Source organism: Typopeltis vanoorti, chromosome 6 (genome assembly GCF_054136105.1).
Source record: "Typopeltis vanoorti isolate ZY-2024b chromosome 6, IOZ_Tvanoo_1.0, whole genome shotgun sequence".
In the NCBI taxonomy this organism is placed as follows: Eukaryota; Metazoa; Arthropoda; class Arachnida; order Uropygi; family Thelyphonidae; genus Typopeltis; species Typopeltis vanoorti.
Window position 1 is genome coordinate 8,552,645 of NC_143554.1, and position 19,766 is coordinate 8,572,410.

The 19,766-nt window shown below is 34.4% G+C and overlaps 1 protein-coding gene across 3 annotated transcripts in view; it reads right to left on the minus strand.

Annotated features, from left to right (window-relative positions):
• mio (GATOR complex protein mio) overlaps positions 1-19,766 on the minus strand; it is a 349,531-nt gene that overhangs the window by 203,540 nt on the left and 126,225 nt on the right. For all 3 annotated transcript variants that reach the window (XM_090394033.1, XM_090394032.1, XM_090394034.1), the window contains exons 11-13: positions 15,094-15,135; positions 6,535-6,590; positions 2,056-2,171 (exon numbers count right to left, since the gene is read on the minus strand). In XM_090394033.1, coding sequence (XP_090250159.1) covers positions 2,056-2,171; positions 6,535-6,590; positions 15,094-15,135 — 214 coding nt within the window. The remainder of the gene's footprint in view (positions 1-2,055; positions 2,172-6,534; positions 6,591-15,093; positions 15,136-19,766) is intronic.

Genomic DNA, 19,766 nt, shown 5'->3' on the forward strand with positions numbered 1-19,766 from the left:
TGATGCATAATAGACTCCTGTTATTATCCTACCCTTTTCCAAATAGTCTATCATGATAGTTCCCTGGGAATCCCAAAACCATAGCCATCACCTTCCCAGCTGACAAAACGGTCTTTGATTTTTTCTCCTGTTTGGACTTAGGTGTGTAGTGGTGGATCTAAGTTTTGTCTACAGTCATGAATCGATGCCAAAAATACTGCGAATTGTGATTAAACATCACCAAACCCTGCATTGAAATGTCTTTTCGCATGTGTTTTTGATCGATAGTCAACAATTGTGAAACCCATCGCACGCACACAGCTTTTTCATGTGCAATTTTTCTTGCAGGATATCATACACCTGTTCCTACAATATCAGCAATCTCACGCGCTTTCACTTGGCTGTCTTCCATAACAATACCATTGATTTTGTCAATCATTTCCTTCATAGTGACCTCAGTCATGCGTCCAGTGCATGTCATCTTCGATGGGCTTATGACTGCGTTTAAACTCATTAATCCAAAAATAAATAGTCTTTAATGTTGGTGCAGAGTTCCCATGAATTGCATCTAGCTCGGCTTTGATCTGCATGGCCGTCCACTTCTTCAAATAAAAGTGTTTTATCACTGCATGAAACTTGTTTTTCTCCATTTTTATGAAAAATGTGCACATGGTCAATTTAAATGTTTGCCAAGTGAGAACTACGTGTTGCACGTGGCTAAAATTTTGCCAGGGGTCATGAAAAAGATGATACGTGCTGACACTGGTATGAATGAATGAATTGTGTTGCTGTCTATTGGAAAATTACCAAACTTTTCAAAAAATCCTCGTATACCTCCTAACTAATGGCATTCAATCTTAACTCCACAAAAGAAAATTTTTAAGGTTGCCACCAATATCAAAAGTTTACTAGAAAAAGTATCTAGGCTTATACATACTCCAATCTTTATTTATCCAATTCGCACTTCCTTGATGAGTCAAATTCCCTAGAGGAACACACCTAATAATAATAAACTGATTCTATGAGGTCCTTATGTAAAATTTCTGTAAAGTGCACTTTCATTTTAATGGGAAAACAGATAATTCATTCCAACTCTACAAAACTATACTTTTGACACAATTTATAATTTTATTCTGTGCTCTTAAAGTGAGCTTTCATTTTAATGGGAAAACAAATAATTCATTCCAACTCTACAAAACTGTACTTTTGACACAATTTATAATTTTATTCTGTAAATTATAAATTTTTTTTTTATTCTGTAAATAAAATATTTTTTATTCTGTAAATCAGGAAAAACAAATAAGAACACATAATAAATATAATACAGTAGCCTCATAGTCTCAGTTACTTTGGTTGTAATTTTAAACAAATCAACCGATCTGATTTACAAGTTGGCAACTTTCCTATAATCTCCAAAAGACCAACTTTTCCTTCATCCTTTGTGAACACAACAGGTTCTTAGCTCTTGTTGCTCTTTCATTATTATGAACAGTAGGGAACATTAGTAACTTTATGACTATATGATGTCACGAGTTAGATAAGTCAATTGTCCATCATGCAATCCAGACAGTTCAGTGTATAAAGAAGTCTTATATAAAAGCCAGTTTTCTATGGAAAGATTATATAAAGAAAGTTGTGAAGGTCTGATTAATCAACTGGGCCTAAATAAGAATGACTGCCTTAAAACGTCCTAGTTTTGGGGAAGTTATTAAAAACTCCACACACTTGTAACTAATATTAATTTATATATATATATATATATTCACACACACACAAATATATTTCATAAATAATTGAATGCCTTTAGTAAAGAATGCAGAAAATCCATATTTCTTTAAGTTTTATAGAACTATTTAACACATTGTCAATGGAGTAAATGTTGCATGTGCAACCTACAACTTTCATTTGTAGCAAAATGAATGTATTATAACTATAAATGATTTTGCACTGAAATGATAGTGTAAATCTGTTATGATAATAGCACAATAGAAATTTAGTAAAACTTGGAAAGGACAATCTTATCCAAAAAAGGATTAAGTTATGGTAGGATTTCATAACAAGAGGTTTTAAACTTACGTTGCACACATCTTTCTACTACAGTTGGCTCCATTTCATCTCCAGCTGATGCCTGTTGAATATCATACAATTTTATTGTAGAACTATCTTTTACTAGTGATGCCAGCAAATTATACCTGTAACAATATATTAATGATAATGTTATTTATATAAAAACAGGTATGTTTTACAAAGTTAGTCATTTCAAGCTATTATAAATTTCTCAAGTTATGACCTATATAAGAATGACAATTGAAAAAGCTGTTAAGTACACATGTAATTCAAAGAAATAAAGTAGACTGAAAAAAATCTCTATAACAACATAGTGCATTTCAAGGAAGAAAAGAAGAATCACTGTACCAAAGCATATTGTGAGATAATGAAGGAGATGGGGAAATGGCTGAGAAGATCCAGAAGCATAAGACCAAGATGATAACTGGTCTATGGAACTGCATACAAGGACAAATTGAAAGAACATAGTTTTCAGTATGAGGAATGTGAAGATAAGATGTGAGAGAAACACAAGCTAGTGAAGAGAGCTTAAGAGTTATAGATATAAAATTGTGCAGCTTATGGGTGGTACAGACAGAATTCGAGGTCTTCCATGGAAAATGGCTAGGACACGTAAAAGTTCAGATTCTTTTCATTGCAAGTGTATGGAATGGGCCGACTTTCATGAATCAGGTGCATCTTCACTGAATGTATTCAGAGAGAGAGAGGTATTTGTGTATGTATGATTAAAATGACCTTCCTTGATGAGTCAAACTCCCTAGAGAAACACACCTAATAATAATAAACTGATTCTATGAGGTCCTTATGTAAAATTTCTGTAAAGTGCACTTTCATTTTAATGAGAAAACAGATAATTCATTCCAACTCTACAAAACTGTACTTTTGACACAATTTATAATTTTTTTTAACACAAAAAAATAGCCAGGTCTTTAAAAAAGTAAAACCTCTACAAAGCTTTTAAGCCCCCACTGGAAACTTGCTACCTTTATCTGTTCTACCAAAGATCAGCTCCTTCCTCTCTCAGTACCTGGAGTATATAAAGTGCCCTGTTCCTACAAGTTTGCTTACTTCCAAATAGATCAGCCACCATCCGTTTAGATGAACACAAAACTTACACTTACATCTGCAATCAAGACTATGGTCAATCTGGTCTTGCAGACCATGTTTTGGATATCACTCACAGGATCTTTTGGAAGAAAACCACCAAGGTCCATCACAGTAAGTTTTTTTTTTTTAAGCCTGTTTTTGGAATCTGCAGCAGCACTCAGAAATCAACCTAATTTAAACAAATACAGGAACATGGATCTAATCAAAATTTGGGAAACAATAATCGTCAGAGATCCCAATTTATATCCTAGGCCACCTACAAGTGCCCATAGAGGGTGCACCACCTAGACAGGACATGAGTCACCCAAGCATTTCACTGAGTACTGCATTGTGTGTGTGTTACAAATGTTATTTGTACTCCCTGAAGACGTCTCAGTGACTGAGAAGAATTATTGGAAGCAGTGAAATTAGTTTTTAATCCTTTCTTAGTGCTGTCTATATTCCATTAAGCCTTCAACATGATATTTTTAAAATCAGCATCTGCTATGAAGCATTCCTGAAACTTCAACAAGAAGGCTGTATTAATTTTCCAAAGAATTTGGGACACAGTCATTCTGAGATCAGATAGCCTGACTTTTCCAAATTAACTATATGGTTAACTGGTCCATATAGGGAGCCTTGTTAGAACATTAGTTCTGAGTTAGTTACAAATTGAATTTTCAAATGTTTTAGTATAGTGCCCGTGAACTTGTCACACTTATAATTTGTGAAATGGAAAGGGCATCTATTTAGGATGGAAAGATATCAGTTACCAAAAGAAGTGGATAAATATAGACCAAATGGAAGGAGAGAGAGGAAGACCAGTAGAACCAGAACATGCCTAATCCTTGAGGAGGAGAAGAAGAAGATACATGTTTGCAATTGCTGGATACATTAATATATAAGAATGAAAAGTCTGATTATTTATACAGAAAGTTATTCAACTACAAAAGCAGAATCTCAACATAAATTAATAAAGTACATATAGGATGACCTACTGGGCTCAAAAAGGATTCTATCAGACCAACTGTTAGATACATTAACAGCTGTATACACCTCTTTTCCTTTTCTGAGTTCATGATCTTGTTATGTTTTACAGCTATATATATATATATATATATATCCACTCAAAGCATTAAAGAATTGGGTGGATAATATGGCATTACCAAAACTTAAAAAAATTGTTACGAATGAATTCTTTTGCCCTAGTCATGCACTCTGATATTCGATATTTTATAATTAGCTTTCTCCTGTGTACTGGACAAAGAAGATTTAGGTCAAAACCACTCAATTCTCCCCACTTCCAGTCAGCAGAAAATTGCACTTGGTTATTCAGTGAGGTTATGGTTGATATTGCTGAGCCTTAACAAGCACAGAGTTGTTATAATATTTGCTTTTGATAGTAATATGTGATTTTTTTAAAATTTTTATTTTACTTGCTTCCCTCAGATGGTTCCCACCAGTCATCAGGGTCACATATATACAACTTGAATCTGCTGGTCACAAAAAAAATTTGTAGTTGCTCACATAGTATGAATTGTTGTAAAAGGTGCATGTACACACACTGTTTCATTTCAGCAACAAAGGGAACATCTTTAACCCCTTAACGTACCAATTAAAAATCAGAAAGCAGTCGTTTTACTGCCAATTTTTTGGGCGAGTTTTGGGCGAAGGTGATTTGCTGGATCAAATTCATCATTATTTGAAAAATAATCATGAATTTGTGCCAACACAAACGAAATAGCCGATACATGCCGTTGGTAACTTTTCTCAGCTGAAAGGAAATAGGCACAAGATTGTCTAGCGTCTATATTAGGTTGTATTTATGTGTGAAACCAAAATTCAAAATTAATTTTGGTGCAATAAACAAAAGACATGTCACAGACATCTTTGTATGTTAAGGGGTTAAGAGAATTTACAAAATTCAAACTATGTGCAATAATTTGTAAGAGATGTTTCTCTATAAGTTTGCCATTAATCCATTTTTTCCCCCAGCATGTTACATGCCGTTTCTGTCCCAATGCCTGCTAACCAGTTACTAGTCTTCTGGCAAGAAGTTTGCCATTAATCCATTTTTTCCCCCAGCATGTTATATGCCGTTTCTGTCCCAATGCCTGCTAACCAGTTACTAGTCTTCTGGCAAGAAAAACTTGTTCATTTCACTCTGTAATCTATCAGAGTGCACTGCAACTGGGTTTGAAGAGGAATTTATGTAAACAAATGCTTCTTCCAATTTATATCTATACATTTCATATAACAGACGAGTTTCTCCTCATTTGAAATATCTGTAAAAGTATCCAGAAGAAGACTCACAAATGGAATCTTTGATTTCCTTACCTAATTTTTTTTTTTAATGATATCAGCAATAACTAACACCAATTCTTTACATTTCATCAGTAAATAGTTTATTTAGCTTTATAATAGGCTGTATAAAAAAAAAAAGTACTTCAGTTGTTCAAATATTTTAGAATCTATCTTTCTTTGGAAAGCAGCTAGACATATTACCTGGTAATTTCTAGCAAAGTCTGTCACTGCATTTTTTGTAAAAACTGAATGCCTCATGAAATGTACATGTGCCTATTTTAAAAGGGCCTCAAATCTACAGTTTCTATCAGCAGCCCCCAGATAATTTTTTTTAAATTATAGAATGCAACTTCATCCCAAATCCCCATGTGAATTCTTTCCATTTGTCTTGAAAAGCCCATCTTAAATTGTTTTTAAGTGATGCCATAACATAACTATTTTCTCCAGCATTTTTAAAACATTCCAATTCCTTGCCTTTGCCTTCAGTTCTGCACTGTTTCACAAAACTAAAAGCGTAATTTGCATTTCCTTTCATTTATTCTCCATAATGAATGGTGAATTTTATCCAAAAATAATTTGAAAGGAAAGGCAAATAATGAAGTTTACAAAAACAGAAAACACAGAGCAGAGTTTGATTACATAACATATTTAAGTATATACTTACACTAAGTAATTCATGTTGTGAATTGTGAAAATAAGCTTACTCCAATACTACAACTCATATCTACTTAGTCTTAAAAAAAAAAAGAACTTTGCCCTCTCCTTCTAACTTCTTCACACATACAGCTGACTCTCACTGCTTGCCTTGTATGAGGCAAGTATTCAGTTCAACACACACACAGATTACACAGTTATATTTATCAGCTTAATCACAAACCTAAAAATTAATCTTTTAGGTTTATTCATTTTATGATAAATAAAATGAAGAGCTAATATTAGGATTATTATAAAAATAAAATTCAAAAAACTAAGAAAACTAACACTATCTTCTTTCTTATGTATTGATTTCATTTTCTCAAAAACATTTCAAACAACAATGAAAATATTTGTTATTAACACTATTAAAACCATATTAATATCACAACTTCAAGCACTTACCTTGTTGGACACCATGAAAGCTTTGTTATTGGCTTGGTTTCACTATGTGTAACAACCTGTAAAGCTGTCAAGGTTTATATATTATGGAAGAAAACTGTTTAATTTATGGTTCATATCTTAACACCAACCAGCACCGCCTGCATCAATGTGCTGATAGATATCTGTATACTCACTTAACATGCCAACAACATATTACAAAATCAAAATTTCATCATGAACTAGCTTTAGTAATGAATATCAGGAAACAGTTACCTATTACAAAAATTGCATTAATGTAATTTTCTGTGCAAAACAAAAATATGCATCTGAATCCATTCAGATGATTGAAAAGGAAAGATACCAAAGAGCCATTGTTATTTTATAACTAACTATAAAACGTTTGCTTTTGAAGGAGAACTTACAAAAATAGCAGCTTCAGATAAGAAGCTTGGTATTGTTCTAGTTAAAAGACACAGAATCTGTCCATATATTTTCCATCTATTAGTACTTCCTTGTATTAAAAAAATAAAGAGTTTCCCATATAATCAATTGAAACATGGCCTGATAGTTGTTTTGTTGGTTCTCATAAGATACTAGTGGAATCTCAACATATCAAGTTAACCTGATATGAAAGTTGTGAAGCCAACAAAACTTGTTGTTGTGAAATGTTCATGTGAAAATCTTTCACATGAACACTAAATTACTTTCAGAAGACACAGGAGTTTTATAATCATTGTCAAACTGAGTGAGAGTCAAATGAACAAATGACCACAGAAATGATATGACATCAATTAGAAATGAAATAGGGATGAGTGAACTATTATAAGAAAACCAGTCACATGATATTCAAGAAATAATTATCAAAATAATCAATCACATAATACCAATTTCACATGTCAAACTTGCAGGCTCTACAACACATTCAACACTTGGTGGGTAAGGATAACCTAGTAGCTTTTGATGCTAGCATGTGACAGCCTTTCCTTTTCTCTCACAAAAGGCATCTCAGCTCACTTATCCTCAACAATACATAAAAATCCAGAAAGGATCAAATCTCTCTCTCCTTGGACTGACATTTACCTCCCACACCTCTCCTAGAACAAATACGTCACATCGATATCTTTTCAGTCCCTAAAAAGGGCTGATAGATGAACTATCTCTCATGAATCACTTCAACCTCCATCTCAGAGATGCATTGTTTTAAATCTGTATCTTTTCTACAGGTAGTCCAATGCTGTTCCACTGAAATAGCAACTACCATCACTCCACTTCCTGTTAGGCCTGAAGCAGCTGCCCAACATCTCTTTTCAAAACAACTATAAAGACCAAACCTGTTATTTCTCTTCCTCTTTTATTCAATCTACATCAGTCTTCCAGAATGCCCTTCCTTGTGAAGTGTTCAACACCTACAATCTCAATACTACAAGAAAAATGTCAAGAAACTTATTCTTTCCCATCCCTCATGGCATTATTCCACACATGGCACTCATGTGATACAGATTCTTCTACTTCTTGTATGAAATAGTTATAAAAAATAAATAAATGAAAACCAATGCTTACCCAGAAAAATCATGATTGTTCCACACAGGATTTCCTAAAGCATTTCAGTAAAGGATTTCCTTTACTGAAATGCAAATAATAATGATATACAATAAAAGATGTGCAACAATATACAGAGTTCCTAATAACTCATTAACAAAGTCACACATTTCTTTAAAAATTCATGTGTGTGGATGAAGATGATGGATGGTTTTGTCATCTTCTCATGGTATTTGAAAGTCAAAAATTCATAGCAAGTAAGGTCAGCATGTACTCTGAGAGAATACAGAGAAAAATGTAAGACAGCCAAGCAGTGTATAAAAATAGCTAATGAAAAGTCATGGAAAGACTGGCATAAGATATAGAATATAAATTTTAGGAAGTTGACAAAAAGTTCTGAAGGCCCAGTGAAAAACTTTGAAAATGAAGGAAAGAGTACTATAAAAGGAATCAGGGACGATAAAGGTGATAGGAACATGGAAACTGAAAATAAAGCTATTCTACTATTTAGTTTGGCACAAAAGATAACCTAGTAATTAATCTGAAAGACTGTTAAAGGAAACAAGAGGTGACACAATGGTGGTATAAAATGTTCAAGAGGAATCCAATCAGGAGTAAATATCTATACATGAGGTAGAAAATAAAACCTTCAAAAATCTAAAATGTAGAAAGGCAGATGAAGGGAAATATCTGAGCAGAAATGCTCTTCTCTCCAAGTAAACTTGTGCACATTTCTATGTTGCAATGTGGTGTTAGTAATGACTTTCCATTAAGGCTCCTTATATTGAAGTTTCCTATCTTCAGTTCTTCTAACACATTAGGTTTGTTCTTCCTCTTTTAGATGTTGAACTGGAGTTTGTTCTAGTAGTCGACTTTTCACTGTTTGCCCAACAAAAACAGCAGGAGGCTTTCTTTAATTGGGTAAAGCCCCAGCAAGCATGAAATCTCATCATATGATACCATATTTGTGGTTTAAGTCAACAGACAGCACATGGCTAAGTCCCAAACTGCCATCCCATCCTTGTTCAGTACCCAGTGAATACCTACTAACAGGGTGCACTATGTGAAAGCTAGGATTGGACATTAAGATGCTCCAGTTGGTTCTCTGCATTCCTTAAGGGTGATGTGGAGATCTCCTCCCAGTTATTTGGCTTTGTCTTAAGCAATCCCTGTACTGATGTTAAGACAAAGAGTTGATAATTCATACAAAGATAACAAGGATTTATATTTAAATTTGGTACATTTGGAAAAGGTATGGCAAGGTTCCAAGTGAAAATTGGTTCAAAACACTAAGATGATGTGATGCAAACAGAACATTATACTGAGCAATATACAGTCTATATTTAAATTTAATTCAGGAGTTAAAACTGAAGGAATACAACAAGATGTGTTGATATAAAATTAGGTGAAAAATGAGGGTGAACATTAACTCTTTCATTAATCATTATCTATATGGATCACATTATGAAGTGGCATTAAACCTGGTCAAAACTGGAAGCATTAATCTCAGCTGTTAATCCAGTACAGGTCTGCAGGATTCCTTAACAAAACAAAATAACTGCTGTAACAAATTTAGTATGAAAATCAGCACTTAAAAGACAAAGAATGGAAAACCTACAGAACAATTAACACATTTCATCTATTTAGGCACAATTTTTAATGAAGATTTCAAACTAAATATGAAAATTGACAATGGAATAAGCAGCAGTGGTATAGTAGGTTGTGAACTGAATACAGTTATATAAAATAAGACAGAAATTAGCCAAAATATTATACTTCAAGTATAATGTTTTGAAATAGAAATATGTATAGAAATAAAAAAATAAAAAATCACTCAAAGTTGATGATGATCATCATCAAATTCCTGCCATGCACCCTCAAGAGATGTACAGGATATGACAGTACTACATGAAAAGTTTACATCATTACTAACTTCCTATATACAATTTTGCACCAAATCAGTCTGTTACCTGTTAAGACTCCAACATTATCAGATCTTATATTTCTATCGTCTAAGGCACTTTGTACCAATATCAATCCACCTATATCTTGGTCTTCCTCTGGGTCTTTTTCCTGCCAACCTGGCAGAGAACACTTGTTTTGCTATTCTTACCTTGCTCATTCTGTTTAAGTGACCATGCCACCTGAGATTAGCTCTGCTAATGCATTCCTAGATGTTGACAATGGCAAGTTGTTTCCTAATATCCTCGTTTTTAATATGATATTGCCATTGATGCCATCTGTTCATGCCCCCCCCCCAATCTTCTCAGGACTCTCATATCTGCAGTCTCTAGTCTTTGGTCAAGTGTTTTACTTCTGACCCAGCTCTCAGATACATAAGTTAAAATTGGTTTGGACACTGTCTTGTATATAACTAATTTAGTGTTTTGACTAATTTCTGTCTTATTCCATATAAATTTATTTAGTTGACTTCCTACCATACCAGTTTTGTTGATTCTGTTGTCTATTTCCATATTTAATTTACCATCTTCACTAAAAATTGTAAGCAAGTGGCTGAAATGTTTCACTTGTTCTATAGGGTCTCCATTCACAATGCAGTTGATATTTTCAATACTTCTATTTTCACTGTCTTTGTCTTGTTATTGCTGACCTTCATACCATACCTATTACTACAGTTATTCAATTTAATCAGGGAATCTTACAGACTTACAGCAGATTTATTTAGAAGTATAACATCATCTGCATAAAGCAAAGAGCTGACATTAACATCTCCAATTTTGATATCAAGTTTAATACCACTTTCCTTCATAATGAATAACAGAGGGGATAATGTACATCCTTGCCTGACACAAGATTTAACATTAAACCATATTTCTGTACTTCCTTCAATTCTAACTGCTGAATTACGAATCAAATAAATACTAAGTATTGCTTGATATAATGCCCCATTGACACCATATAACTGTAGCATATTAAATAGCTTCTCTCTTGGCATCTTGTCACATGCCATTTCCAGATATACAAAACTTAAATACAGATCTCTGTTATATTCCCATGATTTCTCAACTATTAGTCGTAAAGTGAAGATCTGATCTAGACAGCCTCTATTTGGCCTGAATCCAGCTTATTCTTCACCAAGCTTTTCTTCAACAAACCTTCTCGACCATTTCTCAAGTAGACTTGCGTAAATCTTACCAGGAACACTCAGTAGAGAAACACTTCTGTAATTCTCACATTCAGTTTTATTTCCCTTTTTATATATATATGGGTACTATTAGAGCTCTACTCCAATCATTCAGAATTCATCCCTCTGTCAATGTTGAAAGTTTATTTTTCACTTGGTTAGAGTATAATAAAATTAGTTTAATCCTTTATCCAAGTGTGAGCAAACAAAGTTTGCACCTGAAAGTATCTTCAGGACTGGGGTAAGGTGGTACAACACCAGGTCAACTCGTTGCAAAGGTGGAGCAAGCTACCAACACTCCTATCTCAGTATCTCCTATAATGCAAAACACATCTCCTTGCGGATATGTCTAATGTTATGCATTAATGGAAGGGCCACTACCCAGACTAGTTTCGACCTTTATTGAGGTCTCTTCAGTGGGAGCCAGGCCCAAGTGGAGATACCAGGCAGAAGCATTAGCAAGTCATCTCTACCTACAGGAGTTGCCAAATGGTGTGCCACCCTTTTTTAATAAATTACTCTGGATTTAGAGAAAGATGTTGAAAGTTTATTTTTCACTTGGTTAGAGTATAATAAAATTAGTTTAATCCTTTATCCAAGTGTGAGCAAACAAAGTTTGCGCCTGAAAGTATCTTCAGGACTGGGGTAAGGTGGTACAACACCAGGTCAACTCGTTGCAAAGGTGGAGCAAGTTACCAACACTCCTATCTCAGGATCTCCTATAATGCAAAACACATCTCCTTGCAGATATGTCTAATGTTATGCATTAAGGGAAGGGCCTCCTATTGGCAGAGATGACTTGCTAATGCTTCTGCCTGGTATCTCCACTTGAGCCTGGTTCCCACTGAAAAGACCTCAATAAAGGTCGAAACTAGTCTGGGTAGTGGCCCTTCCCTTAATGCATAACATTAGACATATCTGCAAGGAGATGTGTTTTGCATTATAGAAGATACTGAGATAGGAGTGCTGGTAGCTTGCTCCACCTTTGCAACGAGTTGTCCTGGTATTGTACCACCTTACCCCAGTCCTGAAAATACTTTCAGGTGCAAACTTTGTTTGCTCACACTTGGATAAAGGATTAAACTAATTTTATTATAATCCCTCTGTCAAGGCCTTCTGAACTATGCAGTGCAGCCACTGTAAGACTTTTATACCTCCATACTTGAGCATTTCTGGTCGAATATCTTCTACTCCTGCTGCCATTCCACATTTCAGGTCTTTGATGGGTTTTTCTACTTCAAGTAGAAAACAACTCGGTTAGCATGTCTGCTCTCCAGTCAAGATGCTGCAGGCTTGGCCACTGTGGGCATGGATGTTTGTGATTGTCTGTGGAAATACCAGTGGTGGTGATCGGCAGTAGATGGCATTGGTGTAGTTGCGGTCGGTGCCTTTCAAGTGTTTTTTTATGGCTATGCTATTACTGCTTGTTTCATTTAGCAATTTTTCGAAGTAATTACTCCATACTTCAAGAATATCTTTTTTCTCCAATTTTCATGTCACCTTTATCATCTCTAATTTCCTTTTACAGCATTCTTTTCTCTATTTCTGAGCTTCTTCAGCAACCTCCAGAATATATTGCCACCCTCTTGATATTCATTTTCTATATTCTTACCAAAGTCTTCCCTTGACTTTTGTTTAGCTAGTTTTACACAGTGTTTAGCTTTCTTACATTTGTCTCTGTATTCTCTAAGAGCACAAGCTGACTTATTTGCCAGGAACTTTTGATATGCTTTCTTCTTTTCCTTCACTGCCTCTTTAACTTCCTGTTTCCAATATCTGATTTTTCTATCCTTGCGGACAACCTCACCACATGCCTCTCTAGCTGAATCAATCAATCAATCAGTGTTTTCTTCAGGGGTTGCCACTGAATCTCCAAGGTTTGGTTCCTGTTCTCAAACTCTTTCATTTTTTCTTCAATAATGTTTGTGTATTTTAGTCTCTACGGTTCACATCTGAGAGCTGCGCAACTTTTATTCGCTTTAAAACTTTCTTGTATGTTCTTCTTTTCAATATGAAATTCAATTTTATCCTGCTCAAGACTAAATAGTGATCACTTCCACTTCAAATCCTCTGTGCACTCTAGTGTCCTGCACCAGGGAGAAAACCTAACTATCAACAATAACAGACTTTTGAGACTTGAGACAAGGAATAAGAAATGAGACTTTTCTTATTACTTGCCTCTTCTCTCCATGTGAATTTGTGCACATTTTTATGTTGGAACATGGTTTTAGTAATAACCAGTCCATGTCCTGAGCAGAAATCCAACAGGTATATTCCATTATTATTAGCTTTGCTCTTTTCTCCAAATTTTCCCAAAATATTTTTGTATGTCTGACAATCATTTCCTACTCTGCTATTTAGATCCCCAACAAGGACCAACTTTTCCATTTTCATTGTGTCAGTTGCTCTTTCTAAAGCCTCAAAAAATTCCTCCACTTCTACCTTAGTAGAACCTTCTGTGGGACCATAGGCACAAATAAGTCTCATTGTCCAGTTCCAAATTCTCATATATGTCCACATTACTCTACTTGAGACTGACTGCCATTCAAGAAGATTAGCCTCGTATTTTGTGTTGAATACTATGGCTACTCCCTCTTTTCGTTGATTGTCATTGCCTGAATATAACATTTTGTATTTATTGCTCAGAAAGATCTCACCAGTTTTGGCCTTTTTTGTTTCAGTCACCCCTATTATGTCGATCTGGTACTTATCTAATTCCTCAGCTAGCTCCATTTCTTTGCCATTCAGGCTTCTTACGTTGATAGTACCGATCTTTAACTCTAGTGATGTTGAGTTGGGGTTTGTTTTCAGATTTGTTCCAGTAGCTGACTTTTCGCTGTTCACCCTGGTTCCCTGGCAAAAACAACGGGGGCCTTGTTTAACTGGGCGATGCCCCAGCCGGCATGAAATTTTGTCATGTTGTACCATCATTTTTTTTATTTTGGTTTAACCAATAAGAATACAATTTGGTTCGGCTAAATCCCAAATTGCCAGCCCATCCTCATTCGTTCAGTATCCAAGTAGATACCCAACAGGGTGCACCACGAGAAGGTGAGGAATGGAAATTAGGTCAGAAGCCTTGTTCAGTACTCTGCATTCCTTTAAAGGCTATGTGGAGGTCTCCTCTCAGTTATACAGCTTTGACCTTTAAGCACCCCCATCTGTCAAAGATGTCACCACAAACATGAAAGTTCTGAAAAAAACTAGGAGAGTGAACAGATGGTATCCATGGCAGAATCATAGCAAAAATGAAGACATTATGAAAGCCCTTGATATTATTACCATTCAAGAATGTGTAAGAAGTGAATGGTAAGGTCATTTAAATGGAATGAGAGAGAGTAAAGATTAGCAAAACAGGGATGTGATACCAGGCTGGTAGGAGACCAAAATTTAGGTGGACTACTGCCATTAAGAGTCCTAGAAATTAAAAATGTAAGATCTGACAATATAATAGTTCTGACAGAGAACAGACTAAGTTGGAAGAAAAGCGTAAACTTTTCATGTAGCATAGTACTATAATATATACCTCTTGCAGGTACGTATTAATCATGTGATGATGAAACGATATTCTAAGATCGCAGAAGATCTTAGAACATCTTCGCTGGCTGTCTTAAATATTATCTCTATGAAGGATATCAGAGTATTTTATGGTGAATTTCCTTTAGCACAGCACTGATCATACTGAACTTCAGCACATACTCTCTAATGGTTTGCCACAGTTATTAAATTCACTAGAGTGGTGTCTAGTATTGTGAGCATTCATAACTCTCTCTGAGGTAATTCTAAAAAAGAAGAGTGGGAATCATGAAATGAAAAAAATGATGTGAGTAAATATAGGAAAAAATGAAATCTTCATTATATAAGCAAAACTATTTAAAGTAATATAAAAAAGATACAGGTTTCTCAAAGTTACGTACATCCCAAATAACAACAAGGTTCTGTAAATAACATAAAAAAAGAAGCTATCAGGCAGTATTAGGAACAAATAAATAAATAATCAAAAATAAATGAATATTCTTGAATTCATTTTTTAAACACTAATAGATGATTTTTTTTCATTAACATATAAGGAAAATTCACCAAACTTACCAGCCATGATGTGTTAATCTACAATTCAAAATATATTGGAAGGTATACCAATGAAACTAAAATACTACTGAGATAACACTGAAATAATATGGATACAAAGTTTAAGGAAGTTGATTTCATCTGCTATGGCTGGCTAAACTGTGCATCTTTGAAAGTATGTGAAAGGATAAATGTAAAAAATAAAAAAGCAAATACTGTGACAAAGAGATTATATCAATTTAAGTATAAAATTAGCTGTTTTCATATTTGCACACATGAACATTCACTAATATTAAATGTTACTAAAATTGTTTTAAACAAAGACTTTGCAATATCTTGCAACCTAAAATTAATACATCAATTATTTTCTTTTTTCATTTTCAGTGATGGAAAGTGCTTTCCATCAACCTGTGCACTGTAGTTCAGTTATGAGGATTACGTATACAAGATTGGAGTGAAAAGCATTGCACTGTAAACAATTTAAAAAGTTTAATGCTGACTTTAATGTAAATTTAATGAACACTTAAAGATCACTTCAATACTGCCAATTATTTGAAAGTGGGAACAGAAATAAAATAAAAAAAAAAAGCAATTAGATAGTGATATAAACTCTCTCTCTCTCTCCTTTCTTTCCATGGATATGATGACCTAGGTTTCTTGGGGATATGAAAGCCATGAGATGATTCAAAGGCAAGCAACTAAACTGGTGACTGGTGTGTGGGGGGGGAATAGTCCTTATAAGGATAGTGAAGGTTTGTTTGCCTAACAGGCAGAAAAGAGAGGATATGATAGAAGCATATGTTATTTGATGGGTTTTAATAGTAGATGCTAAAGAAATTTTTCAATACATGACTGTTAAGGAGAGGACATGTCACTCCTGGAGGCTTTGTAAGACTATAGTAAGCAAAGACGAAATTTTTTACTTGGAGAGTGAGTGGAATAAATTGCCAGAGGTGGTTAAGTGCTTTGCTAGGGAATGAATTTAAAGATATGAGATATTGCATCAATAATGGTTAGTATGGGCTTCTCAAGAGTTTTTGGACCACAAAGAAATGTCCTTGTAATAATAATTTAACTCCTCTGTCCCATAATAATGTCCCATTTACATCATGTAATTACAATGTTCTGAAAAATCTTTCCTTTGGCAAAGTATCTATGCCTTCTCTAGAACTACAAGACTTAAAAAAAAATACAGATCTTGTTATATACCCATATTTCTCAGCTGTCTGTCTTAAAATAAAAATATGATAAAATGACAACCACTTTAGGCATGAATTCAGCTTCTTATTTCAGTCTCTTCCTCAAAATTTTTGTTAGCCTTGCTTGAGTGTGTTTGCAGAAATCTTACCTGGAAAACATTGATCAGGTAAGATTTATACAATCACACTTTAAAACTTCTTAGTTTTATTGAATTTTTTTATCACAATCTTACTTTTTTAGGAAGGTTATTTTTTCAACAACATTATCCTTTTAATTAATTTTTCAGAAGAAATTCATTTAAAATTTTTTTTACATCATCATACGAGGGTGGTCTGAAACGTTCTCGGCCTCAACCATAGATGGTGACACTATCGGCAAGATTTTTTTTTCTAAGTCCATACATCTGTCGTAAGCATCCATATGAAATTGCAAGTCATTCTATCAAGTAGTTTGTTTTATACAGCTGTGTGAAGCAAGAGTGTTGTCTGTATCCCTTGAAATGGATAAAATTGAGTATCGTGTGGTTATAAAATTCTTTGTAAAAGAAGGTTTAATGCCTAAAGAAATTCATTCGAAATTCACAAAAGTTTATGGGCGCTCGTCTTCATTTTCAACAATTAAGAAATGGGCTGTAGAGTTTAAACATGGCCGTACTAGCCTTGAAGATGATCCACATGAAGGATGTCCAAAAAGTGTAACAACACCAGAAATCATTGTTCAAGTGCACCATATGGTATTAGATGACTGGCGAGTCAAAGTGCATGAAATTGCTGAGACTATAGGCATTTCAAAAGAAAGTGTAGGATATATTTTGCATGAAGAATTGCATATGAAAAAGCTTTGTGCAAGATGGGTGCTGTGATTGCTCACAGCAGATCACAAACGCACTCGCATGAAAATCTCTGAACAGTGCTTGGAGCATTTTAACAAGAATAAAACTGAATTTGTGTGTCAATTTATTACTATGGATGAGACTTGGATTCACCATTACACACCAGAATCCAAACAGCAGTCAAAACAATGGAGAGAAGCCAACTGTTCAGCGCTGAAGAAGACAAATCTGTTTCATCAGCAGGAAAGGTCATGGCATCAGTGTTTTGGTATGTTAAAGGCATTTTGTTTATTAATTATCTTGAAAAGGGTAAAACAATAAAAGGGAATACTATTCCGATCTTTTAACCAGACTAGACAAAAAAATTTGAGAGAAAAGACCCGGTTTGCAGAAGGAAAAAATCATCTTTCATCAGCACAATGTGCTTGCCAACGAAGATGTTTTGGCAATGGAAAAATTAAGGGATCTGCACTATGAATTGTTGGAACATCCACCCTATTCTCCAGATTTGGCTCCCTCTGACTTCTCTCTCTTCCCAAAACTAAAACTCTTCCTCACTGGTCTGCATTTTTCTTTGAATCAAGAGATGATTGCAGCTGTAGAGGAGTATTTTGCAAATCTTACTGAGAACCACTACAGAGATGGGAAAATGGTGCTGGAGCATCACTGGAATAAATGTATTAGTCTTAAGGGAGATTATGCTGAAAAATAAAAATAATTTTGAAATTATAAATTTGTTTTTTCATTGCAGAGTATATTTATGAGCTGTTCTAGTAGACATGAAATAAAGTGTAATTTCAAATTTATTAAAAGGATCTCTAGGAGATATTTTTAATAGCAAACAAATGGTGACAGATGTATCAGGCTCTGGAAACAACTGGTATGAACTTTATTTATGGTTTATAATATTTTCAAGATGAAATATTTAGGCATTATGAATTAAGCAGTGTAACCATTGTAAAATGGCTACACTGCTTAATTCACAAAACCTGGTCAGAAAGTCAAATTCCAGATGGTTGGACTAGAGCTATCACAGTACCCATTTAGAGAAAGGAAAAGGGGAAAAAAAAGCAATGTGATAATTATAAAGGAATTTCACTGCGATAATTATAAAAGAAATATTACCTAGAACACTGCTGAGTGTTCTAGGTAATATTTATGCAAGCATAAATGAGAAAGGCTTTGAAAAGAGAAGCTCAGAACAACATGCCCTATTTAATCTAAGTAAGGATTGCCAGGATTAGATTTTTACTTTTTTTTCTATGTGGCTCTCACCACACCAACAATTCTTGCTAAACCTATATTATGTTTGTACTATATGTTTACAAAACAGGTGGAGTAAGTCCAACCCACCCATTTTTTTTTTTTAATTAATTTCATTTTTTCAATATTTAACAGTCTGGAAACCCCGTTTTATAGATACCACCCATGCAACTTTTTCAAACTGCTTTGGGCCTCCAATAAGCAAGGTTGCAGTCTTATGCCAAGTGAAGAAATTCATCTTCTGCTTAAAGACAATTGCAGACATCCATGTCCTGGTGATATATGAACCTGCAATCTGTTGGTTGGAGAACAGATGTTCTTGCCATCAGTCAACCAGCTGGCAAATAGCTAAAAAATCATCTATAAAAAGTAAGACAAATAGTCATAGGAATCTGACAAGGATTTATATTTAAATATTAAATAGATTTGGAAGAAGCATATGACAAGGTACCAGGAGAATACAAAATACTACAATTATAGTGTAAATGGGATATTGAGCAATATGTAGTCTGTATTTAAGCTGTAAAAGTAGCTAAACAAAAGTCACGGGAAAACTTTGGTAAAAATATATAGAAAATAAATAAATAAATATAAATATAGAAAATAAATAAAAAATAGATATCCTAGATGTCTGGAGTGAAATAGATATCCTAGATGACAACCAAGGAAAAGGAGTAGCCATAGTAATCAACACAAAATACGAGGCTAATCTTCTTGAATGGCAGTCAGTCTCAAGTAGAGTAATGTGGGCAAATATGAGAATGGGGAACTGGACAATGAGACTTATTTGTGCCTATGTTCCCACAGAAGGTTCTACTAAGGTAGAATTGGAGGAATTTTTTGAGGCTCTAGAGAAAGCTACTGACACAATGAGAAAGGAAATGTTGGTCCTTGTTGGGGATCTAAATAGCAGAGTAGGAAATGATTGTGAGATACAAAAATATTTTGGGAAAATTTGGAGAAAAGAGCAAAGCTAATAATAATGGCAAATATCTGTTGGATTTCTGCTCAGGACACGGACTGGTTATTACTAACACCATGAGGTTGTCTGCACGAATAAAAAAATAAGAACTCCCTGGTGAACACAGGAAGTTAAGGAGGCAGTGAAGGAAAATAAGAAAGCATATCAAAAGTTCCTGTCAAATAAGTCAGCTTGTGCTCTTAGAGAATACAGAGACAAATGCAAAATGCTAAACACTGTGTAAA